This window comes from Hakea prostrata, chromosome 1 (genome assembly GCF_041222555.1).
Source record: "Hakea prostrata isolate BN-2017 chromosome 1, UWA_Hpros_2, whole genome shotgun sequence".
Taxonomy (NCBI): Eukaryota; Viridiplantae; Streptophyta; class Magnoliopsida; order Proteales; family Proteaceae; genus Hakea; species Hakea prostrata.
The window spans coordinates 15009602-15036474 of record NC_142600.1 but is presented as its reverse complement, the minus strand read 5'-3'; the positions used below and the strand labels follow the sequence as shown (position 1 = coordinate 15036474).

The 26873-nt window shown below is 36.8% G+C and overlaps 2 protein-coding genes across 3 annotated transcripts; both read right to left on the bottom strand.

The window, feature by feature from the left end:
* Positions 1-256: 256 nt before the first annotated feature.
* On the bottom strand, positions 257-5229 carry LOC149027761 (protein NRT1/ PTR FAMILY 8.1-like). 2 transcript variants are annotated; one of them, XM_089165612.1, is made up of 5 exons: positions 5100-5229; positions 3301-3531; positions 2995-3212; positions 1881-2431; positions 257-1222 (listed from the first exon to the last, which is right to left on the bottom strand). In XM_089165612.1, exons 2-5 carry the CDS (start codon positions 3449-3451, stop codon positions 385-387), a joined length of 1758 nt encoding a protein of 585 aa, XP_089021738.1. In that variant the 5' UTR covers positions 3452-3531; positions 5100-5229; the 3' UTR covers positions 257-384. The 2 variants fall into 2 exon arrangements, with proteins under 2 accessions (XP_089021738.1, XP_089021730.1); XM_089165604.1 differs by having other exon boundaries at positions 3301-3548; positions 5100-5228.
* Positions 5230-13700: 8471 nt separating this feature from the next.
* On the bottom strand, positions 13701-16437 carry LOC149027760 (protein NRT1/ PTR FAMILY 8.1-like). The gene is made up of 5 exons (XM_089165582.1): positions 16350-16437; positions 15613-15815; positions 15307-15524; positions 14666-15216; positions 13701-14576 (listed from the first exon to the last, which is right to left on the bottom strand). The coding sequence occupies exons 2-5, from the start codon at positions 15716-15718 to the stop codon at positions 13739-13741; spliced, it is 1713 nt and encodes a 570-aa protein (XP_089021708.1). The 5' UTR covers positions 15719-15815; positions 16350-16437; the 3' UTR covers positions 13701-13738.
* Positions 16438-26873: the final 10436 nt, after the last annotated feature.

Here is a 26873-nt window from a genome sequence, read left to right as displayed (position 1 = left end):
AATTATTTTCCCACCTATTCTGAATTGTTTAAATCGAAAGCTGGCAAACCCAACGTGATCAATCTATGATACAGATGGAGTAATGTCACCTTTGCATCATTCAAGAACCTGGTCTTGTGTTTTACAACTCTGACCAGAAAAGACGAACATAAACTGCCCAAGCTGAAAACCCAAATGGCTATGTTTATGGGAGGTACTCAAAATGTAGAGTACACACCAGAGGCGGAGCTACTAACTAGTTATTAAACACAGATCATGAGAAACAGTGAGAACTAAAAAAGTACAGGGACCAGTTAAAATAAATTCCACAATACAGAAAGAGAAAGAAAGTAAAGGTATGTTGATGAGTTGAAGCCTATTTCATCCAAGCATAAGATTGTGTAACTATTTACGGAATTCCCCAACAGCCTTCTTATAGGTGTACCACCTTGCAATGAAGATATAAGCTATCAAGTTCAGCACACTAAGGATGGCTAACAGCAAAAAGAAATAGTCAATGTGACCATAGTTCAAATTGTCTGGTATCCAGCCAGGATTTCCGTTCCTTGCTGTGATGCTAGTAACAATGTTAACCAGTAGTGTGCTCAAGTAGTTCCCAAAGGCCACTGTTGTGAGTGAGAGAGCAGAGCACAGGCTTCGCATTGAGTCAGGTGCTTGCTCATAGAAGAACTCCAGCTGCCCGATAAAGGTGAACACCTCTGAACATCCAATGAGGAAGTACTGTGGGATCTGCCAAAATATTGACATTGGTAGGTTTGTTTTTTGCTCATAGAGGTTCTTCTCTTTTACCATTCGAAGTCTCATTACTTCCAGAACTGTTGCAACCAACATGGAAAAGATTGAGATGAAAAGGCCAATTCCCATCCGCTGGAGTTGAGTGAATCCATGTTTGTGGCCTGTGAATCTTCTAGCAAATGGGATAATAAGGCGGTCGTAAATTGGAACCCAGATTAGTACACTGATGGTATCAAAGATGGAGAGAGATGCAGCTGGGATTTGAAAGTTTGGCCCCATGTGAACGTCCATGGTGTCACCTTGCAAGACAAACATGGTGCCCATCTGAGCATATACTGTAGAGAAGATTATGCCAGTGGCCAGTACAGGAAGGAATCGAATAATGCACTTGAGCTCCTCAACTTGAGACACAGTGCAGAGCTTCCATGGATTAATTGACCCCTTCATGTGATCGTTCTCTGTGTCAACTGCAGCTTTGTCCAAGAAACTGTCGATAAGACCACAAGCAAGTAAGAAAAAGATCAGTATTGAATAACACAGTTTCAAAACAAACACATCATAAAATTAATCTAAGCTAAAATGCTAATTTTGCCAGCTTGAGGAAGAAAAGCCAGTGCATAATCTGTACTAGAAAGAACACATAAAACTAATCTAGGCCATCCTTTTTGCACGCATTGAAAATGTCTGGTTCAATGCCCCAAGTTTCTTTAGGTTCTTATTCTTTAAAAGTAATGGGGAAATGAAGATGAACCGCATTTTCAAAAAATTGGAGAATTCTGTTACTCGTTAAATTGAAAATCTTATGAAATATTAAATTTAGAAATTTCAAGTAGTTTCCCTATTTTCCTATACAACTCGAGAATTTGCATTCAAATTGAAGATCTTATGAAATATCCAGTGTACTAGTGTCCTCTCACATGTGTCTAGTGTTATCTAACCTACCTTGACCATTTGTATCCAATGTGGATTTATCCCATTCCCCACATTGCCACTGGTATGGTGTGGGTGATTTCCACCCTGGTGTTGTTTCCAGGGTTACTTCCCCAGAATATATTACTAGATTTAGAAAAATTTTCAGTTAGTTCCTCATTTGTAATTAATCATAGGGAAAAAGAATGCTGTCAAGCTATGCTGCATACACTTACATCAATGTATCTGAGTGATCAATCTTCCGGCTTCCAGTGACAACAGACTCCTCATCTGCACCCTCATACAGAAGAGACTTGTCATCAGGTACTCTAACTCTATACTTCCTACAGGATGCAACCACAACCTGGGCAATACGTGTTAGAGGGCTGCCTCCTGGTTTCTGGTTCCGGAACTTCCGTGTACCTGAGAAGAAACTCACAACTGCAACTCCCATACATACTGCTGGGATACCAAAACCCCATCCCCAACCCACATTCATCTGTATCCAGACCAAAACAGAAGCAGCAATAAGAGCACCAATATTGATAGAAAAATAGAACCAGTTGAAGAAAGAATTTTTATGTATCTTCTCATTCTCATCAGCGTCATCAAACTGATCTGCACCAAAGGATGAGACACAAGGCTTAATCCCTCCAGTCCCCAAAGCAATAAGGTAAAGTGCTGCAAAGCAGGCAGCACTTTGTCCTGATGTTGCATAGCATTTGCCATTGTTGCAGGTTGGCGTTAGTCCAGGGACAGCTGCTGACAATGTTAACAATGCCATACCCTGCATCCATATAAAATATTATATTATATTTGCTTTTGGGGGGAGGGGGACATAGTATATCACAGAAAAGCGGGGCCTAAAGGTACAGTTTTTTATGCAAACAACTTATATGATCCATTCAACTTGTCAAAAGGGGTTAAAAGGACAACAACTTGTTTTCACAGCTTGCAAATGTTTCTCCATTGCTTGACCAAGTTGAATTGAAGAACTTAAATTACGAAGAGTTATTGTTTCAGTCAATCTTATTAACTTTCATGGGGGGGAAAAACATAGTTTATCACAGAAAAGAAGGGTCTAAAAGTTGAGTTATTTATGTAGACAATTCATATGACCCATCCAACTTGTCAAGAGGGGTTTAAAGAACAAATTCTTGTTTTCACAGCACACAGATGTTTCTTCCATTACCTTCATATATCTTAAATTTACTACTGTTGCTTCTCTAATCTCTTTTACTTAACCTTGTAAGGATCCATGTAGCCGACCCCATTGATTTGGGATAAGATTATGGCAAGCCAAATTGAAGAACTTAAATAAGGAAGAGTTGTTGTTTAGGTCAATCTTACACAAACATAGATGATCGAGAAAATGGCAATTGTCCAAAATCTTCCAAGGTACGCATCAGCTAGAAAGGCTCCAAACAATGGTAGAATATAGCAAGTTCCAGACCAATTGGTGACATTATTAGCCGCTGTAGCGTTACCCTCGCCAAGTTGCATAGTGAGATAATTCACTAGGTTGGTACCCATCCCATAGTATGCCAAGCGTTCACAGCACTCATTACCTGTGGAGAAATCCATGTTACATGCATACCTTATGACCAGATCTCAGAATATACAAGAAGATTGAATTTAGTGTGCAGCAGGACAAACCTAGGATAAAGGGGACAGTTTTCCAGGTTCCTGTTTTCTTCTTGATAGCTGGTCTCCCACGATAATCTACCGTTCCATCCTTAGTGTAAATATCTTCTTCAGCCATTGTTGCTACTGTTCCATCCTTAGTGTAAATATCTTCTTCAGCCATTGTTGCTAGATGCTGGACTATACCGTATTCCTTATTCTGTTTGTTTTGGTAATTCACCAGGAACTTGGCAAATCCAACCCCTATATTCAATTAAAGGCTGTAAAAAGCAACATGGGAGAGCATTTGCATGAATATTTATCATATGAGAATCGATGAAATGATAAAGAATGTTATACAATGTTAAAAATTTAACAGCAGTAATGCAATCAAACTAGGTAACACAATCTCATCAACTAGCCCGGCCTGCAAATGTTTCTTTCCATCATTTAATTTCTGCTAAATTTATATCCATCTAGAGTGAGACTGACATGGATTTGGGGCTCTGGTTTATTTATAGTGTTGAAGTTATACTGTTCAATATCTCTCTCTCCAATAAGGTGATAGAAAAATGTTTGCTCATGATTGGAAATTATCTCAGTGTCTTGTAGTTTAATGGGTTATAATGTGAAAGGATTATTTACTCTTTAAGTTGTATAAGTTTGGATAGAATATAAAGAAGGTCCAAAATGTGATGAGGAACCTCTGGAGAAGCAAGCAAGAGAAAACTAGCAAATGAAAGGTGCAGTAGTTGCACACTTGCAATCCACTAGCAGCAAAAGTCAGATGTATTGGAACATAGATATGAATAACCTATTCATCCATACATGTATCCTATGACTTCCATGTAGTGAATATCTCTTGTTTGGACAATAAACCTAGCAGGTAGCACCAACTAATGATGGTAATGAATGCAATGTAAAAGAAAGCTCCTGCAAGATTCAGTTTGCAAATGTATAAATTTACCTATAATGAGAAAGCATGGGGTTTAAAATGCGAGGAGAAATTTACTTTATATGACAATTGAATCCTATAACGATAGTCAGCAAATGGTCTAATTAAAAGTATTACTAGAAACTTCGAAAGTGTTCTGTTCAAACTCAAATACTTAACAGAAGAGAAAAGAAAGGGCCACTGAAATCAAGCAAAAAATAGCTTAGGCTAACCATTAAAGGTTTTTGAGTGAGCAGGTTCCAATTCATTCCTGAATCCCAAATACCCAACACATATCCTCAAGTCCACACTTAGAGCCTGACAAAGACCCAAACATTAAAATTTCAAATCCTCAAGGTGTGGACAGTTTTCAAAATCACCCATCAAATTAATCAACTCCCCTGTGAGGCCCCTGTGAGGCATTGTTATAAAGAGCGGCAACAAAAGCAAAGTCTGTGATACAATAAAAAGAATTGTGATCACTGGGTCAAGCATTTACAATGGATTCTTGCAGATCCCCAAACATATAAACAAACAGAAGTATATGAAGAAGTCCACAAAACTATTATAGAAAAAGAACGAGTGACTGAAGCTGAACCAATTCCTAAACATGTGTTCAAGAATGAATTGAAGCCAAAAAAGAAGAAACAATTTCAAAAGAATTCAATTTCAATCAAAGTGAACAATATTCCCAGCCGCTTAATAAGAGGGTATAGAGAGTGAGATTTGGAATCAGAGCTCCTAAAATTGCTATGGAGGACTTCCAAAGAATATTCACATCTCCGAACTCATCCATTCCAACCCATCTTCTCTTCCGGCTTTCGAATCAACTCAAAGATAATAAGAATGAAAGAAAAATAATATCAAAGAGTGCGAGAAGTAAAAGCATTAGTAGTACCTGAGGATTCAGATTAAAGCAATACCCAGAGAGAAGGGTATCCAACCTCAAGAATTGTAAGGAAGCAGAAGGGAAGCAGCAAGATTATATAGGACGAGGTTATACAAGAACGTCAAATTTATCAAATAAGTTGCCACTTGCAGAGTAGAAAAATAAGTAGACTTGAATGAGAAAACACCCTTTTTTGCTAATTTTAAAAAAAAAAAATAGAATAATCATAAGTGAATACGCTTTTTTTTCTTTGGTAGAAAGTGTAAATACGCTTGATATTATAATAACAATATATATTTGGAATAACACCTGTAATGAAGTGTAACGTTTGCTGTAAATTTTTAATCATTGATTCAAGATAATGATGAGAAGAACACAGAATCATGAAAATGGATTCCTGACGTCAGGTAAGAATAAGCAAGTAAATCATCAAGACAGGCGGGCAAGATTCAGGATTACAGAGGGGGAAGGAGGGAATCACGGGACCCACCACTTGCTTGACTTTTTATCTTTTCTTGCTTGCTTTGTTCACCTACTTTAAACAAAAATCTAAAACCCAAATTCAAAATACACTTGGATTACAGATTTTTTTTTAATTTTAGATTTTATTGTCTGAATTTGCCTTAAATGCGTACACAGCTTCTCTATTCAGACTTCAAAAGCATTGAGTATATCATATAACAATCAAATTTGAAAAGGAAAAAGTAGAGAAAAATCATTGAAGAGCTTTCATTGTGCAAGTAGAAAGAAATACGATGGGATTGGAATTCTGAAAACCAATGCAGAGAATGAAAAAACTGATTTTTGAGAAGATAAGATTAGGGCCTGCTGAGAGAAAAGTTTCTGGGTTTCAGACAGTCACTTTCAAGGTTTCAGATGAGAATTGGGTAGAAATCATAGTCAAACAAAACTCAGATTCTAGTTTTAAAAGTCCAACTTGTCCCACCATGTTTGATCTACAACATGAATGTAGCCTCCCACATAAAACCTGGTTCAGAGCCGTTGGATTTGAATTATTGATGTTTAGAGATGGACCAATCGAAGTCAAACCCACAGAAATCCAAAATGAAAAAGAAATACGTCATTGAATGGGGTTTCTACCGCAAAGAAAACTTATAGCGTTCACACCACCAACTGAGTCGACGACATTCTTCATGCTTTGTTTTTTGAGTTCAACTTCGGTTAATGTGGTGGCATTGTGCTGCAAACAGTCAAAATTTCAATCTTAACTGTCTATTTCTCATAAGTGTAAAAACAAATTTTTCAAAAATAAATCTCAAAATTTCCAGGTTTGTTGCAATTGTTGCACAAACAATCTTTTTTGCTTTTCTTTCTCACCTGGCTTTGGGGGTTTTTAACATTTTGTGAGAAATTCCATGCAACCAAACGGTTTCTCTCTAATAAATTTTAGGGGAAGTGTTCATGCACAATAAAAGACAAGCGATGGAATTATTGGAAAAGTAGTATAATTTACATGGAATTGATAATAAGAAATGGAAACGGTTGCTGCATTATTTTGTAAAAGATTCCTTCAATCTTTTCATATATATATATATATATATATATATATATATATATATATATATATATATATATATATATTATTCTTTCCCATTTTTTATACATTTCCAGCGAATCAAACATGGTTACTAATTTTGAAGGCGAGATATTTGATATTACTCTAACATGAAGTTTTTGTATATAAACTATTATAGAAAATAGTGAATATTCAGGAAAGGCTGAGAAAAGGACACGTGTGATGGGGATAGTATTTTAGAATAATAAAAGAGAATCTTAGTTGAATAAAAAATAGTAATAGAAAATAATTTAAAGTCAACGAAAAGTTTATTAAATTTCCAGTTACAAGTAACAACCAAACATGACAAACGCTCGATACCAAATCGAAAGTGGTTTGAGTTGACCATATGCTAAACACCAATTAATCGATCAATTAGTATTCTTTTAAAATAAAATTAAAAAATTTATAAAATATAGACATTTAAAATGGATTTTTTAAAAAAGGAATCAACTATGGAAACATTTCATGCGACTTTTTGTTATTTCGCATGGACAAATGATCTTATCATATTGATTAATGTCTGTCATGTTAGAGTTAATTGCATTGTTAAAATATAATGCGATTTTCTTCTTTGTAGATCTTGTGTTTCATACATTAGGTTTTTTTTTTCAAAGTTATTTAAAATTAATAACTTTGAACATGAGAAAAGTAATTGTTTTATTATTTTGAAATTCAATTTATGAATAATGGGTGATAAAATTATTAAATATTGTTAAAGTTATATCCGGCTCATCCTGTACCATATATGATGCACCAATGGAGGAGTGTAGATTATCTCTCCTGACTTTGTGGGCGTTACAACCACAAATTATGTGAGATTCATAAGTAAATAATAATAAAACATTCTAAAAAAAACACTCTTATCACCTTAAACATATGGGTCTCCCTGTAATTCGTGGTCATCAGCTAAGTGCTCCCCATCTTGAAACTTCATCAATGCTTCCCTTTTCCCCTAATCTAATTCAAAAACTTCGTGACATTATCCAAACATTATAATAACTTTTACTAAATTTTTTAGTTGATGTCCCAAGAAACAAACGCATTGTTGTTGCTTATTGTTTAGTGAATGATGTCAAACTAATCCAAGGAGATGAAACTTGTAAGATAAACAACACAGGCGTACAAGATTAGTACAATAACTTTATTAAAAAAAAAAAAAAACTTCATATAATAATATATTATTAATGGAATAAAATTATAATAGATTGTAACGTTTTGATCTAATTTTACATAAATGATTTGAGACAGTGAGAAAGAGAAAACAGAATTCCTGACATCAAGAAGAATAAACAAGCGTCTCATCACAGAGAAGCAAAAAGGAGACTCAGGATCGAGGATTAGAGAGGGGACCAGATTGGTCCCATTACTTACTTGCATGCTTCATTTACCCTAGACAAATTATATCAAAACCCAAATGTCAAGATATATAATGCATATAAGTTACGTATCGAATTTGATTGTCAACTCAATTACATCATCATGATATAACACATTTTTTTCTACTAAAAAAAAAGATATAGCACATTTTTTTAACTTAATGATCTAGGTTTTCTGCATTTAATTTTCAAATTATTTTAGATAAAAGTATTTAAACACATGATTAATTAAGTTCTTGATGCTTCTTCGAATCTCAAATAGTATCTGGTTTTCTTTATTATGGAGGAAAATCACTTAATTTTGTAAAGAAAAGAAGTTACTATTCATGATTTTTCTAATCTCTTATCAATTTAAGCATAAGCATATCTGAGAACTCAATATTTTGGTTTTTGTTTTATTTCTAAATTAGAGGTGAAATGACCATTATAACCTCCAGCTCAAAAGTGTTCTTGAGTAGTTAAAGTTCATATCTAGACATATTTATGGCATGATGATAGCCTCCTCTACATAGTACATAGAAGCACTAAGTCCAAAAGATTTTAGGTCTTTATCTCCATGTTTCTCTCATGATCACCTGTTAGAGGCTCTTAGGGCCTTGGGCTCGTCCTACTCCGGGTTAGGGGTGGTCACCTTCCTTTTATTTGATTCCCAGATCCTTGTGATGTCAATTGATGGCAATTTTGAAAAATAGGATTTCACCCTTCTCTAATCTCAGATCCCCATATTAAAAAACGCCAATTTGAAGATTCAGTGAACCAGATTTTACAACCATCGTTTAGTTTCTGAATCCGTGATTCGAAATCTCAGATTGTGTATCAATGAGGTTCTCTTAGGGGATTTCTGGTAAAATTCAAAAAAATGTTTATCGGGTGTGTGTGTTTCCCCTTCAAAATAGACACAATTCAAATTTTATATGATTTTTATGTTATTGTTGATAATTACTCATGCTCCCTTTGTACTATAGCTTTTTTACTGTCTTTATGTCACCGATTATAATCGACTCTTTGAAATCCAAATGACTATAATAAAATGGCAAAATTAGTGTTTTCATATGAGTTTTCTAAAATAAATGTAATATGTCTTTTGGCTTTTTAATTCTTAGCAAAAGGCAAAATGCATATTGCATGCTCAATTTTTAGGGAAGTTTTTAATCCGACCCGTGAGTTATCTCCTAGTATTAATGTCACTCCTTGAATTATCCAATTTATTTGTCGACAAGAGTAGAACCCTTATTATTGACACCATTAATCTCAATTCATTTTTTTAATCCATTTCCAATATTACCCCTGTAACCTAAGTTTAAAAGTATTATCCTATGAACCATATCTGTAAACTTTCTGTTGATTTCAATAAGAGAAGGAAGAAATTGCAGATAGCCAAATGAAGAGGAAGAAAAGAGTCAAGCATAAGGTTTCTCCTTTAAGATTATTTTTATATTTTTGAAAAGTTTAATTTGCTTATATCTGTATTTAACTTTGATTTTACGAGAAAAGATACTCACCCCATAAGGGTCTCTGATTGGTAAATTAAATAATTTAGAGGGTTGCACTGAAAATTTTTCCTTGTTTTTGACTTTTTTCTAAATAAATCATGTTGTTACTTGTTAGCAGTTAGCACACTGGTGACTTGTGCGTCTTAGGGAAGAGAAAAAATGAAAAGAAGGAAGAAAGACCAGCTTCTTCAACTTCAAGTGACAAGGCGGAGGAACAGAGGCCCACTGCGGGGGCATTGGTGTCATTTGCTCTCAAAACATAACAAATCCTAAAACGTTATTAACAACGTCCTCGATCGGACATCCACCAGTGAGCTCGTTCATCGTTTATCTCTTCAGTCTCCATCTGCGAAGCTCCTCTCACTCTCCAGTCTCCGTCGAAGCTTGCTCGTCATCTCTGTTTTCAGTCTTCCTCCTCGAATATCGGTCGTCCTCTCTATTCTCAAATTTTCGGGTGACAAGAGGAATGCCGGTACTTTTTTTTTTTCTTTCTTTTCTTCTTATCCACACAACAAGATTTCTTGATACATGGATAGAATTTATGCTATTAGAAATCGTCTTGTACAATTGGGATCGTGTTCTGATACTGAGTAATCTGATTTGGATTGATGACTTCTTCTTTTTGGAGGAGGATTTGGATAATTTCTTTTGACTCGTTTAAGATGTTAAGGTACAAAAAGCATAAATTGGTGATTGTGCCAAAGCTTGAGAAAGATGACAGAGAGGTCTTCGTTTCTGCAATTCTAGAGAGGCCACATAGGCCATTTTTATAACCGTGTCAAAATAATACTTCAATTCTGAAATGCTTCATAGCTGAAGCAGAGAAAAGTCAAGTCTCTTACAATTTGTGTTCCTTGCAAGTGACTAGGTTGCCAAACTTAAAACAGGTGCTATATCAAAATCATTGCTAATGTATGTGTCTCAAATCTTCCACCCTACCCTTCATTTCTCTTGGTTATTTAGTAGAAACTGAGCTAAAAATCTTCATCGTAATTATTTGAAGGCTTATTTAGGTTTAGGTAAGTTGGATGAAAATCCAGGAAGGGTTCTTACTTGTACCCCGGGGGGAGGGGGTTATGTAGAGGATGAAAGGACTGTTGGCTGCTACCTTTGAACCCTTGTTAATTCAATTTATGGGTTTCAGTTCTCTATTAAGGACAAATGCTAAAAGGCAGCTTCATTCTTAATATCTTCTGCTTCCTTTGTAACATTTTCTTGATGGTAGTGTATGCATGGCAGTACCATTCACTTTGTTAACCAATCACCGAGACCTTGATGGCCTATGCCCAGTTCGTTTTTCGTGAATTTTCCCTACTGGACTTGTGGTTTCGAGTACCAGATTCAATGTCAAAGCCAAAATAGTGAAAAGAGCTGCTTATTGTTTTCCTGCTTCACTAACTTGGTCACTAAAAACTGGAAATCATTACTCAACTAATCCAGCGTTGTACATTTGTTATAATCTCACGATGGAGATGGCAACCATTCTGCTGGTATCATTAGATAGAAAAAAATAATTAAGAAAGCGAACAAAAAAGTCCCAAGGAAAGAGCTCCATCCAGAATTTTAAAGCTCTTCTTTTTCCTCCTCTGGTTGGGTTTGGGGTGGATTGACTGAATATGTAGGGGATCCAACCTAAGGAATTGAGTAATAGATTTTTGCATGTTGCCTTGTACCAGCATCATCAGGATTAAGGAAACTCTAGTTGTTATTCAGAGCTAGACCTTCCCTACTCTAGTCAGTCTTCTAAACAGACCTTTTGTTGCTGTAATGATTCTGTTTCTAAGATTCTGTTTTCATCTTGATGACAGTGTTTCAGTTTCTCACAAGGACTAGACTTGTTAGAAATTAGTTTCCACACATCAACAAAGCTGTTGAAATGAACCTGGTTTTGCTGATTAGAAGAGAATACTGAACGGTGAGCTAATGTCATGAATAACTATTAAACAAATCAGCTTTTGAAAATCTGGTTTGCCACAAATCTCCTACAATTTGGATGAAGCTTTTGAAATTATTTGCAGTGGATGAAATACTTAAGCCTTTGCACAAGGGCCTGAACTACTTAGGCCTTTCATAACTAAGGAGGTTCCATGTAAAATCTGGTGTCTTGGTGTGTTAATTCTTGTTTTCAATTTATGTTACATATAATCTGTGTTTTGATTGTAATGGATCCCTTTCAGATTTGTTTTATTCATAAGCAATGATGCATTTTCATTCATAACTGAGGATAATCTGCCGTATAATTTAACAGTTAGGTTCGGATATTGAATTGAGTGTGTGGTTGCATCGTGAATAGGGCCTTAGAATGAATTCATGTCTTAATCTAATTAGTCATGATGCCTCTTCGAAATGTATGCTATATATTTATTTTCTTTCTGAATTATAATTTTTTGAATCGATTGATTCTGTCTGTCGTGGAGGATAAACTGAGACAGAAGTATACATTGAGATCTTAAACACTCACTCAACTTTGTATGGTTTATTAGTTAGGATATATCAAGGTCTCAAACAGAGATATTTTTGCACAACTTCTGTTTAGTCCTTTATCTTGACATTAGGACAAGAACAATTTATTAGTGTTAATCACATTTTATATAATTTTTAGTAAAATAAAAACATTTCTATTTCATGCGAACCAAACAAATTTTCATTTTTTTTTATAGAAATATATTTTTTTCTTTATTTTTATGTGTAACCATACATGATTTCAGGAACCAGAAATAGGAAAAAGGCACAGAAACAGGAAAATTGTGCCTTAGTTAAAAACAGGGGATAAAAAACAGAACGTTATTTATTCAACGCTAGATTTCCATTTCCTCTCTTTCTGTTTCTGGGTTTCGAATTTAGGTTCAAACATGAACTGAAATAGTTTGAGATGGGATGTGAGGTCATTTCTGGCACTTCCATTATAATTAGGGAAAGTGAGTCTTAAAATTGTGGAAACATGAGAACTTTACAGCATATAATACTTATTGGCATTATTTACTCCAAAGACTGCATTTTCATTTTTCTTCTTCTGTTCAATTGGGTTCTAGGGAAATTTTGTATGTCTTCCTTATATCTACCTTCAAAATTGTATAAGTAGAATCAGGTCAATCTGATACTAGATTTTATGGTTCAATTCTTCAATACATGGTGGGGTTACTAACTCAAGATTAAGGAGACTTTGTCTATCGTTTCGCCCTATCTGCTTCACTTCTTTGCACAGTCAAAGTTTTCAGCTAGCTCTGATTCCTTTTAACAAAATAAACTCTTAAATCTTCTCCCTTTCTTTCGGTATCCGTGATTTACTATTTGACCCAACCAAGCGCAGTTGCTCTCTAATATTTATTCATGCATGCTGGTTTACTCATTGGGTAGACTGTATGTCATTCCACACTCTTTGCACATTGGAATGCTTCAATCCAAAGCCACCATCTCACAGCGATCACCCAGACCAGTCGTCAACATGATAGCTATGCAATCTGCAATATTTTGAGAATCCATTTCAAAATTGAACCCAGTTTTGTAGCCAGTGCCATGAATTTGCCCAACCAATTGAAACAATCATATGAACCAAGTTGTCCTGCAACCTCACCAATGGCCAAGCAATTAATGGTTCCACATTGTTCTCATACCATAGTTTGTAGTATGACTTATTTTCATGTCAAATCCTCCTTAATATCTTGACCCTTCTGCTCCCAGAATGAAGATTAGTCTTGAAGATTAGCAAAATACCACTCATTGATTGGAAGTGATCACTAAACAGGGATATGGTCAGGGTGTCCAAAAGTACCACCCCATGCTAGCTACCCAAGTTGGGTGGTGGTTGATTATCTATCCAGCACTTTTCACAAGAGCTCAAGTTTATAACTAATCAGAGAGCATGAATTCTGACTCCTCAAGCTGAAGATTTGAATTAGCCTTATGATTAGACCATCTTCAACTTGTATTAAAGCCAAATTACAATGTCTATGGAAAGTACTTAGAAGTGTATAGATACTTTAGTGAATTGAGTAATTGTTCTCCGTGCTTAAATTCATTGGTCTTGGAATCCAAACATTTTTTGTTTGAGCGCTGGTAATGGCCCCTAAAGTATTTAGCAGGTCTTAAAACTTGACCATAAGAACCAACTAAGATAAAATTAGAACTGCTGCCCACAAAACCGAAAGGGAATACAAAGTTTATTGGTGAATCTTTTCATCCAAGCGTAAGATTGTGTTACTATTTGCGGAATTCCCCAACAGCCTTCTTATAAGTGTACCACTTTGCAATGAAGATATAAACTATCAAGTTGAGGACACTCAGGATGGCCAAGAGGAAGAAGAAGTAGTCGATGTGACCCCCATTCAAATTGTCGGGTATCCAGCCAGCTTTTCCGTTCTTTTTTGTGATACTAGTAACAATGTCAACTAGTAGTGTGCTCAAGTAGTTACCTAAGGCCACTGTTGTGAGTGAGAGAGCAGAGCACAGGCTCCGCATTGAATCAGGTGCTTGGTCATAGAAGAACTCCAACTGCCCAATAAAGGTGAACACCTCAGAACATCCAATGAGGAAGTATTGCGGGATCTGCCAAAATATTGACATGGGTAGGTTTGTTTGTTGATCATAAAGATTCTTGTGTCTAACCATGCGAAGTCTCATCATCTCCAGAATTGCTGCAGCCAGCATGGAAAAGATAGAGATAAAAAGCCCAATTCCCATCCGTTGGAGTTGAGTGAATCCATGTTTATGGCCGGTGAATCTTCTGACCACTGGGACAATAAGGCGGTCGTAAATTGGAACCCAGATAAGCACACTGATAGTGTCAAAGATGGTGATAGATGCTGCTGGAATTTGAAAGTTTGGGCCCATGTGAAGGTCCATAGTGTCACCTTGCAAGACAAACATGGTGCTCATCTGAGCATATACAGTAGAAAAGATTATGCCAGTGGCCCATACAGGAAGCATTCTTATAATGCATTTGAGCTCCTCAACCTGAGTCACTGAGCAGAGTCTCCACGGATTAACTGAGCCCTTGGTGTGATCATCCTCCGTGGCAACTGCTGCTTTATCGAAGAAACTGTAGGCAACAACATCACATGTGAATCAATAGAAGTTCTGCTGTTAGTTGCAGATTCATCAAGGCTCTGTTCTGTAGTGCACACTTACATCAACATGTCTGAATGATCCATCTTGCGACTTCCTGTAACCACAGACTCCTCATCTGCCCCCTCATACAGAAGAGACTTGTCAGCAGGTACGCTAACTCCAAATTTCCTAAAGGCTGCAACCAGCACCTGGGCAAGGCGTGTTAGAGGGCTGCCTCCTGGTTTCTGGTTCCGAAACTTTCTGGTACCTGTGAAGAAGCTCACTACTGCAATTGCCATACATACTGCTGGAATACCATAACCCCATCCCCAACCCACATGCATCTGTATGTAGACCAAAACAGAAGAAGCAACAAGAGAACCAACGTTGATAGAAAAATAGAACCAATTAAAGAATGAATTTTTATGTATCCGCTCATTCTCATCGGCTTCATCAAACTGATCTGCACCATAGGATGAGACACAAGGCTTAATCCCTCCAGTCCCCAGAGCGACAAGGTAAAGTGCTGCAAAGCAGGCAGCAGTTTCTCCTGATGTTGCATGGCAAATGCCATTAATGCAGGTTGGCTTTAGTCCATCGACAGCTGCTGACAATGTTAGTAGTGTCATCCCCTGCATCCATGTAAAAGATAAAGAGCATGATTTCAAAATCCATTTAAGTATTCAATAGAGTTGTTGTATGTGTAGGTGAATCTATCTTACAAAGACATAGATGATTGAGAAAATGGCGATTATCCAATATCTTCCCAAGTAGGCATCAGCTAGAAAAGCTCCTAGCAGTGGCAAAATGTAGCAAGTTCCACCCCAGTTGGTGACATTATTAGCTGCTGTAGCAGTAGGCTGGCCGAGTTGCGTATGGAGATAATTCACCAGGTTAGTACTCATCCCATAGTATGCCAAACGTTCACAGCATTCATTTCCTGAGGAGAACTCCATATCTGTGATAATTCTGATGAAACAGAGAAAAGTAGAAGAAGACTGGAATTTATAGTGCAGCAGGACAAATACCTAGGATAAAGGGGACAGTTTTCCAGGTTCCTGTTTTGCTCTTTATAGCCGGTTTCCCACGATAATCCACCGTTCCATCTTTAGTATATATGTCTTCGTCAGCCATGGCTGCTAGATGCTTGAGGATACTGTATTGCTTATTCTGCTTGTTTTGGTAATTCACCTAGAACTTGACTAATTCAATGTCTATATTTAACTGAAGGCTGTTTAAAGCAACATCAATAGAGAGTAAACATCAGAAATTTACAATGAGAAAGCACAGGATTGAAGAAGAGAGGAAGGTTCACATCAGTTTGTAAGCATGAAACAGAGCATAAACTGAATAAATAGAGCTTCTTCATCAATAAATGTGAGATCAAACTCAAAACGTACAAAAAATAGTGCTTATGTTGTACACAAAACCATCATACAGAGAAGCAAGTGGATGAAGCTGAACCAAATCCTAGAAAAGTGCTCAAGAAAGAATTGAAGCAAAAAGAAAAGAACTCAAAAAGGGTTCATTTCAGTCAAACAGAACTAATATTGCCATAAACAGAATTGCTCAAGAAAGAGAGAATTTAAGGAATCAGAGCTTCTAAATTGTCATGGATTTTCCACAGTAACTTCATAGGACTGAACTCATCCAACCCACCCCCTACTTCCTTTCTCCTCTGGCTTTCGATAAATTAACTGAACACTCATACACAGATTAAAAAAGAAGACTATGAATTAGAGAAATAAAAACACTAGCTAAGTACCTGAAATCTTAGATTCCAGCGAAACCCAGAGAAGGGTGTCCAAACTCAAAAATGTATGAGTAGGCAAGCAGAGCAATGAATGGAAAAGATGGGAGGCAGCAATTTATAAACTGGGAAGAAAATCATATAAAACTGGTCAAAGAAGTCACCCCTTGCAAAGTAGAAACCTCTTAAAAGGAAGACCAGGAATACAGAAGACCTATAATTATTAAATGTTTGAAAAAAAGAAAGGCTAGACAACAACGAAAACGATAATTTTAAGTGAGTACGCTTGATATAATATTATATAATGGTAAGAGAAAAAAATATTTTTCCCTAACAAGAGAAAAAAATTAAATTGAGTTTGGTTTGCCTATTTGTTTGTTCAATTTCTAGTGTTTGGTTGGTGCACTTTCCTAACGGTACAAGTAAAGAACCAGATATCTGGCCATATGGGTTATGGGATAGTGACAGTCAAATGGGGGGATCGGGATTCAGATTCTACGGGATCAGAAAATCAAATCCATGTGTTGACCCAAAAAAAAAAAAAATCAAATCCATGGAACGACAAACCCAAATGTCCAAATGTTCACACGGATGACTAAAGTAATTTGATGGTAGAGCTCACCTGTAAATATTTAAAAAAATAAATTCGAGGACCACACCCCTTATTATGTGGTTCAAAAGTGTGAGAGCTTATCTTCCTACTGACCCATGGTTGGGCCGGATAGGTCTACTAGTTTCAACCGGTTGGATGTTATCTCACCAAGAGAGTGTCAATTAAATATAGAATGAAATGTTTAGTCTAGTTACGGAATGAAGTTTTTTATTGAGCAAACGATTTTTATTCATATAGGGGATGTGGACATTATGTATGTTGCCTGCAAGAGTTGAACTCCCTATCTCTTCACTAAAAAATTACAAAATGAATTTACCCCAACTATTACAATAGTAAAAGATAAAATGATACAAGTTTGTCATCCCATATTGAACCATATTTATTTACAATCAAGTTTTGTGGTAGGGTGTTAATGTTTTATGTTTCATTTGTATTTTTTTTATCTATACCATCATCCAACCATTTATCGAAGTAATATATTTTTGTCAATTCGGTACAAGTTTTGATTTTGGTAAAATTGTGTAAGATATGACACGCTTACTCTCACAATACTTAAAAAATCTGTATTGAGTCATAAACTGATAATCACTAGTTTATACAATTGGATACTTTTAACAAAATCAAGGGCAAGTATATATATATATATATATATACCAACACTACTAAATCATGTCCATATTGTATTGACTTTTAATTGGATACCATTTCCAATACTATGCATTAGGGGTCTGTTTGGTTACTTGAGTCTGGAGATTTCAAAAATCTATAGATTTGAAATCTATAGTCATGGTTGATAAAATTAAGTGTTTTGTTAGCCTGAATCTTTGGAATGAAATTTGTACATTCATTTTGAAAAACATTTATTAAGTCATGTTTTAAATGTTTGACACTTTTATCATAGGGGTGAAATTTCTGGATTTCACCTCATACCCATGAATCTACGGATTTATGTTTTTAGTGTAAAAATGAGAACTTCTAGATTTCATGAATCTAGGGATTTATACAACCAAACGAGTATAAATCTCTCATTTGTGAATCCAGAGATTTCATATCTTTGGATTCATGTAACCAAACAGGCCCTTGAGCGATGGCTCATATAAGATAAAAATACATTAGTTACTTCATCATGCATCAAAATATACATAATCTACTAAGCGAGTCATAATGTAAAAAAATATAATATAATTGTACATAATACTGATTTTTTTGGTCAACGGATCTTCAATTAAAAACAAAGCGTCTAGGGATGAGAAGTTTGAATTTACAAGCAAATTATAATACATATGTTATTTTAGCTTACACATATACATCTAACTTTTTTTAAAAGAAATTTCTATATAAATTAGCACAAATTTAATATTAAAAAATTTGAATGATTAGTCAACACCACATGTGCTTGTGGCGTGATGCATTAAAAATTCAATTTTAAAATATCAGATCATATCATGTTCAAACCATTTTAATGAACTATATATCATATTTATCAAAAATATTCACAAAAGTTAAGATATCACTATATGATCATGTAATCTCTAACATAAGCATGACACTAATGACGGAAATACATTAAAATAGATATAATCTTTTATTTCACATAATAAGGCAGCATTACGTACATAGTACATTTCTATCCGTAGCTTTTACTTTTTAGATAGAAAAGAAGAAATTTGTTTTCCAAAGAACTTGAGTAACAAATGAGAAGACTAAGGAATCTTTCTTTTTTTCCATTTTTTTTTTGGTGATGGAAGACTAGGGAATCTTGAATCTAAAAAATCAACCGTTACCATGCAAAGTGGGTAAGCAAGGAAACGACGGAAAAGGTGACCATTGCTCTGGTAGATCATCATAATTTTAAGTTATTTAATATGAATTTATTATGTATTATTTATTAGTATTAATTAGCTTCGCATCTTAAGAGGTCATGTTTGACTTCAAGCATGGTACAAAAAGGAGGCAATATATCGCAGACATAAGGCGATATTGCCCTGTGGAAGGACCTAACACGAAACCAAGGTGTGACATGAGAAATATCAAATATCAATGAGATGTCGGCAATATATTGACTTGGGGGCTTACTATGGATGTCATCTTCCATTTATGTCACTAAATTCACATCATCAGCTCATCTTTCCATTTTGACCCTCCTCCAATCCGCATGGGAGTTCTATTGTAATGCTGGCACACTGGAATTTTGGTAGTTTCCTTGAATGTAAGATTGATTAGAATCATGCATGACTCCGTGAGTAGGAATATTGTCAGAATTACATATGTTACCTAGTAAATTATTGTCATCAATATGACTATATGTTCTATACATCCTTCCGCTAATGCAGAGAATTTGGATTCATCATTACTTCCATCAATAACTCCTTGCACCGAAGAAAGAAAGTTTAGGTTGTTGCTCAGTGGTCTCCTTCATCGAGGGCAAAATTTGGACAAACACAACCTCAAATGGCAATGACATTTTGAACCTTTCCCTCAAGTACCTTAAAAATGTACCTACATTTAATTTAAAACATACAAGCATAAGTCATCATCATATGATGGAGAACATTTCAAAGTTTCTATTAGTAGTTATATAGTTACATATTTTTATTTCTTTTGCGTGCTAAAAGTGTCTTTTATAGTCACTATAACCCTCTTAAATAAAGGTTGAGTTAAACTCAATCACTTATGAAGTCATATTACCGGATCTTTTAGGGAAGGAGAAGAGAAAAAAAATTTGGATTCTTATATTTTTACGATTTTTTTATTTTTAGATTGGATGCATGTCAAATATTTTACTATATGGATTGTAAATTTTTTTCTTCTCTCTGTGGATAGAGTGGCTGGACTCTTTTAACTTTGCTTATTTCTATTCATTTCTTTACGATACATGACAAGTGATTCAAGCAAAGATTCAAGGACCGAAATTTAATATGATATTAAAAAGTTATTTTATCCTTGCATCCTTTCTTTCTCCTTGTTGTCTTCTTTATTTTTATCTCTCTATAGACGGAAGAGCCCCATGGTTATCCCCTTTCACTTCTATGTGCGTTGGATTGTTGCTCTTGATTATTTTAGTCTTATGGGTATTAAAAAAAAAACCACTGGGTTTTTCGCTCAGACGTGTGCCATGTACTTTTTTTTTTTTTTGGGTGTTGAATTTAGCTCTGGGCTCAATCGGTAGGTGCCATGGTGGGCTTGGGGCTGTCCCGCTCTCCGCTACAGGTCCACTTCCCGCTTCTACTGGGCTTTGCTTAAGAATTCATGGGCCTGAGCAACCGATTCGAACTGAATACAGTTTAAAAAAAGAAAGAAAAAACCATGCTACCGTGGTTCATGAATAGGCTTTGAAAATAGAGAAGGAAGAAAAGAAAAGGTATGTTGATGCGTCCTTAGATTCTCTGATTCATCGTCCGGATCACCTTCTTGTCGAGGGGTCCACATGTTATTCCCATGACGTTTTTTTCATCACATAATAGGTATAGAGTTCATGTTGAATATGATAAATAATTCAAAGGTGAGACTTCCACTGGACTTTGCATGAACCTTACCCCTATTGTGTGGTGAAAAAGTGATAGTGGTATATGCTTTGGATTTGTTTGATTCCACTTTAATAGTTGAGCTGCTTTTTAAGCCTAATACCAACTAATCCAGCTTTTAAACCCATAATACAGAATTGATTGACACATGACAATTAAGCCAACAAATAATTCCACTTGGCAAAAATCTAAAGGCTAAAACCAAATTGTTGCGTCTTATATTTGATCCACGTCCCAACCTACAAAAGAATGGCTCCTGCAAAAGAGGTTAGAAGTGGGCTGGCTAGAATGTCAAGTAGCCGTCTCCGATGGTTAAGTCACGGGGGATCAACCAAACAAGGAGTCCAAGTGATGCTTGCTTAGAGACTATTCAAAAAAATGTTAGTGTGTCTACCTTTTGATTGGGCCCTTTATTATGCAAGGTTACCTTTCATAGTGCCGACATGATCCCGCATACCTACCTGCCCAGCTGTTTTTAGAGATGAACTCCCAGTTAGGAGTTTCCATCCTTGTGGGCTGTCCTTTTTTGCCTTGGTGCTGGTGTGGCATTCCTTGTTGGTTTTGTCCAGTTTGGATGGTTCCCGACCTACGTAAGAAACCAAGTGTCTAAACGATCCCACACTCGTGTGTGTCCTGTCCATAACACAAATATTGTGGATCTAGGAAAGTCAAAATTTACCAGCAAGCATTTTAACCCAAAAATAAGAGAGAGATGAACTCAACCCTACAGATTTTGCTTGGCAGTAGTGCTGTTCGGAGCAGCGGAAATCTTGACCGTTTACACGTGATTCACTTAATCTAGACCGAGCAATGAATCTACGCTATGTACTGCTCCAAGCATCTACCTGTTGGGTTTAGTGATGAAAATCACTTTATCTTTGTTTTGAATTCAAAATTTGAATTTGGTGGGTCCCACTTAGTGTTTAACATGGGTAGGTGTTTGGTATCATTAAGAGGGCCTTGGGAGAGGTAAATGGAGAGAGAAAAAGTGAGTTTCTAGGGACTTCTAAAGTGGTTTTTGTCCAAAAACGGGATTAGCTTTTGTAAGTCTTCTTCTTCTTGTGGTTTTGCAAGAAAGGTTTCTTCTCTCTTGTGTTCTTCTCCATTGCAACTCCATTGAAGCTTGAGCTTGGATTGAGGGTTTTCTTCAGGCTTAGGTGGAGGGTATTCTAGGAGTTTTGAGAGGTTATGTGCGGTTGAGGTACATTGTATCACCTCAATCTTGTACTATTTTGAGATTAAAATAGTGAAATCCCTCCCCGTGGTGTGCTTCTCGATTTTGGGATTAGTGCCCGTATTCTTGTGTGTTGTTTGCATTTCCTTTTCATTCTTGTGGTGGTTTGTTGTTTATTTGCTTTGTGATTGTCTTTCAATTTATATTGACGATCTTGGTTTATTTTGTTCATTTGGGTGATTTGTTTAATCATCCGGTTCCGTGGATAAGGTCTTGTCTTCTACAATTGGCATCGAGCATAGGTTTTGTGCATTTATTTTGAAGACAATGAGTGCTCATACATTTAGGGTGGAGCCATTTGATGGAAAGACAAATTTTGAATTATGGAAAATGAAGATGAAAGATTTGTTGATTCAAAATGGTTGTCACAAAGCATTGTTGGGAAATGATAAGAAACCGGAGGGAATGAAAGATGATGATTGGGAAGAGATGGATCTCAAAGCCATGTCTACTATTCGGTTGAGCTTGTCCAATGAGTTTTGTTTAATATTGCACATGAAAAATCGCCGGAGTTGTGGTCAAAGTTGGAAAGCATCTACCAAACAAGTCTCTCACAAATAGAATTTTCTTGAAGAGAAAATTATTTTCTTGTAGAATGAAGGATGGTTCAAATATTTCTAATCATTTGAATGAGTTCAACAATATACTTTGTCGGTTGGAAAGTGTTGAAGAAAAGATGAAGGATGAAGACAAGGCGGTGATTTTACTTTGCACTCTACCGAATCTTATGATCATTTAGTACGACCCTATGTTGTAGTAAGGAGGATTCTCTTGACTTTGATTCGGTTTGTAGTACATTACTTGCCGATGAACTCCAAAGGCTTCTTTGGGAAGTTCTATGGAGGTGGGTTCGGAGCTAATATGACAAGGGTAGAGCAAACTCTGATTCTTCAAAGGGTTCTTCAAGAAGCAAGTCAAGACATCATCTAAATCCAAGGGCATGATGGCAAGTACAATTGTTGGTTTTGTGGAGAGAGTGGACATCTTAAAAGAATTGTTTCAAAAGAAGAAAATGGTTTTAATTCGGGAAATGAAAAAGGTAAAGAGTTGTTGGTGAACATTCTAAGGAGGCAAATCAGTTGTGGCTACCACATCTAGTGTTATCGAAGATGAAGTGTTGATAGTGGGTTGCAATTGAATTTCACCAAATTGGGTTCTTGACACCGGTGCTACACATCATATGTGCCCACACAAATCTTGGTTTAGCACATATGAGCCATGTGAAGGAGGATTGTGAATGGGGAATAACTCATCTAGTAGAACACTTGGCATTGGAGCGGTACACTTGAAGATGTTTGATGGTATTGTTCCCACTTGAAAATGTTAGACATGTTCCGGATATGACAAGGTTTGTTTCTTTATCTACTTTGGAGAGGAGGTTGTAAATTTTCCGAGGAGATGGAGTACTCAAGTTTCAGAGGTGCTCTTGTTATCTGAGGGAATCCGGGTTGGTCTCTTGTACGTTGTTGGGTAGTTCCATTGTTGATGATGTTGCAAATGTGGTGGTTGACAAGGAGATGTTTCTCTTAGGTTGTGCATCAAGACTTGGGCACATGAGTGACAAGGTATGAAAGTTTTGATGGAAAATAACTTATCCCAAATCTGATTTTTAGAGAAGAATTTTGTGAGCATTGTGTCTATGGAGCATCATAGAGCTTTTAGCGGGTATGCACCGTGGGTTTTGATTATATTCACTCATGTTTGGGGTCCATCCCGATATGTCTTATGGTGGTGCTCATCTTTGTTACTTTCTTGATGATTTTTCAGGAAGTATGGGTGACAATTCTCAAGTCAAAGAGTGATGTGTTAATGGCATTCAGAACTTCAGGTTGAGGTGGAGAAACCCGTAGGAGCATCTTTTGAGCGTTGGATGGATATGCAGATGATTTGTAATTTTTCGGAGTGTTTTCATCATCTTGTCATACTCCACAACAAATGGAGTGGCCGCTGATAGACATTGTGGAGGGTTCCTGCTTGCAATCAACTTGAGAGAGTTGTGCCCGTTTCCTCTATCTTGTTGGTCTCCTTCAATGACTTTGGGTGGAAAGACTCCAAATGAGGTATGGCATGGAACTCCTTGTGATTATTCGTTTGAAATTTTTGATGTATGCTTGCTTTGATTCCAGTTGTCGGAGCAACTTGATCCAAATCCGTGCATTTTTGTAGGATATGCTAAGATGTGAGGGGTATCGGTTATGGATCCGTACCCATAAGATCATTATAGTCGTGATGTACATTTTGATGAATCCTCTATGTTGATTAGGGGTGGAAAGAAATGTGATGAAGAAAAATCAATTGTTGAGGATACCCATGAATTTCACATGCAACCTACAAGTTCTTCAAATGAGGATGCTCTGATGAGATGTCATAGATCTTGATGATCAAGATGTACAAGGAGAAATTCAGAGAAACACCGGTTGTGTTGAGGATTTTACCTTTGGGAGAAGGCCAACAAGACAAACTCGTTTGCCGAGGTACAGGTTGTGTTGATCCATACTCTTAGGCTTTGTGGCTTTAAATGAAGAACCAGTACATTTCTTGATGCCATCAATGCGATGATCAAAGCATTGAGGATGCAATGAATGAAGAGTTTCAAGCACTTCAAAAGAACAAGACATGGGATTTGGTGGATTGCCAAGAGAGCCATTGGTTGTAAATGGGTGTACAAACTCAAGAGAGGGGTGGATGGCGGTGGAGGTATAGGGCGGCTTGTTGCCCGCTTTGCACAAAGGAGGTATATTTCTTTGAGTTTTTCCCGGTTGTGTTGGTGACTATTAGTTGGTGCTTGGACTTGTTGCCATGCTGACTTGGAGCTTGACTGGATGTAAACGCGTTTTACATGGTGATCTTCTTGAAGGGTGTACATGGGCCCAGGTTTGTTGAGAAGGCGGGCTCTGTCGTTGAGGTCCTTATATGGACTTAACAGCTTCAAGACAATGGTACAAAACTTTTGACTCTTTCATTTTAAGTCTTGGTTACAAAGGTGATATGATCATTGTTTATCATTAGTTCTTTGATGTGGTTCATATGTGTTTTGTTTTATATGTGGATGCTGCTCTTGGTGTCCAGGATAAAGCTAAATTGAAGAGCTCAAAGGTGTTTGGCAGGGTTTGAATGAGGATCTGTCGCCAACAATTCTTGGAGTTGGATTCAAAGAGATAGAATGAATGGGACTTTATCACTTTCACAAAAGTCTTTTGTGAAGAAAATTCTTGAGAGTTTGGCGTGTAAAGAAAGGCGGTTTCAACTCCATTGGGATCACATTTCAAATTATCTTCCAATGATAGCCCAAATACGGAAGATGAAAAGACCAAGATGTCTAGATACCCTTATGCGTTTAGTTGGGGCTTGATGTTTCTAATGGTGTGCACTAGGCCGGATATTGCTCTGCGTTGGTGTGTTGGTGGTTTATGGCAAATCCCGAGAAGCTTGGGAGCCAAATGGGTGCTTAGATATTTGAGAGGCACGTGACTACTCTATCACATTTAGCGGTGGGGCAAGTTCAGGTTATGTGGATGCTAGTTATTGTGATGATCGTGATAGGGGCGATCTCATGGGGTATGTTTTCAGTATGGAAATGGTCCAATAAGTTGGATGTCTAAGCTTCAAGCACGGTGGCATTATCAACTACCAGCGGAATATATGCGCAACCGGCTTGTAAAGGCGTGTGGCTTCGGTTTGTGGGTGAGATTGGCATTGAATCAAGGTTGCATTTGTTTTGTGATAATATGGTGCAATTTACTTGCCAAGAACCCGGTACATCACAAGAGGACAAAGCATATATTGGTACAATATCATTACATTCGGAAGTCATTGAAGCGGAAGGATCCAATTGTTGTTGGAACCAATGAGAATGTGGCGATATGCTTCCAGGTTGTCCAAGGAGAGAAGTTGAATTGGTCTCTATCTTCTTTGGTTTCAAGAAACATGACAAGTAAGTGATTTCCATCAAGGTGGAGATTGTTGGGTTTGTGATGAAATCACTTTATCTTTGTTTGAATTCAAAATTTGAATTTGGTGGGTCCCACTTAGTGTTTACTGGGTAGGTGTTTGGTATCATTAAGGGGCCTTGGGGGGTTGGAGAGAGAGTGAGTTTCTGGGACTTCAAGTGGTTTTGTCCAACGGATTGCTTTGTAGTCTTCTCTTCTTGTGTTTGCAGAGGGTTTCTTCTCTCTGTGTTCTTCTCCATTGCCTCCATTGAGCTGGCTTGGTTGGGGTTTTCTTCGGCTGGTGGAGGGTATTCGGAGTTTTGAGAGGTTATGTGCCGGTTGGTAACATTGTATCCCTCAAATCTTGTACTATTTTGAAGATTAAAATAGTGAAACCTCCCCGTGGTGTAGCTTCTCGTTTTGGGTTGTGACCCGTATTCTTGTGTGTTGTTGCATTTCCTTTTCATTCTTGTGGTGGTTTGTTGTTTATTTGCTTTGTGTTGTCTTTCTTTATTTGCCAGTCTGTTTATTTTGTCATTTGGGTGATTTGTTTAATCATCCGGTGGGGGGGGGGGGGGTTCCCCCCCCCCCACCAACCAAAAAAAAGACACAGGACCCCCCCTTGCTTGGGGGAGGGGGTTTGGGGAGGGAAGAAAAAAAGGGTAAAAAGACAAAGAGTGAGGAAGGGTAGAAATTAATGAAGGAGAGATGCTTGCGAAATGTCCTCTGAGACAGAAATGGCAGCATCAACGCGTATCATTCGATCCCAATTTTGTGGCAACAGTAAATTTGAGGTAGACGAGCTACCTTCTAATGACCTCGACCTGAACTTAGTTCTCCAAGTCTAGAAGCTCTGTAGGCTTCAACACAGATGCTTCACATGTTTGTCTTATCCTTTATATCATTTCTTTACTCTACTCAACTACCTGACTCTGCAGATTATGATGACCCATTTCTCCTAAAAACACAATATTAAAACAGATTAATTTGGTAATGCAAGAGCTTATGGTGCAATGGAAATAAGAGATAAAGCATGTTAGGAAGATCAGCTGTTGAAATTAGGTGTTGCCACACCCTCTAATCTTTGCTTTCAAACAATATATACTATAAAAATTCCATCTCGATCATTCCATGAAAAGCATTTCTCAACTATTTTTTGTGTGGTCTAACATCAACTTTCTTGTTCGTTGTCACTCACCAACCCACAAGTACCCATTTGATCCATTTTCTGGAAGGGGG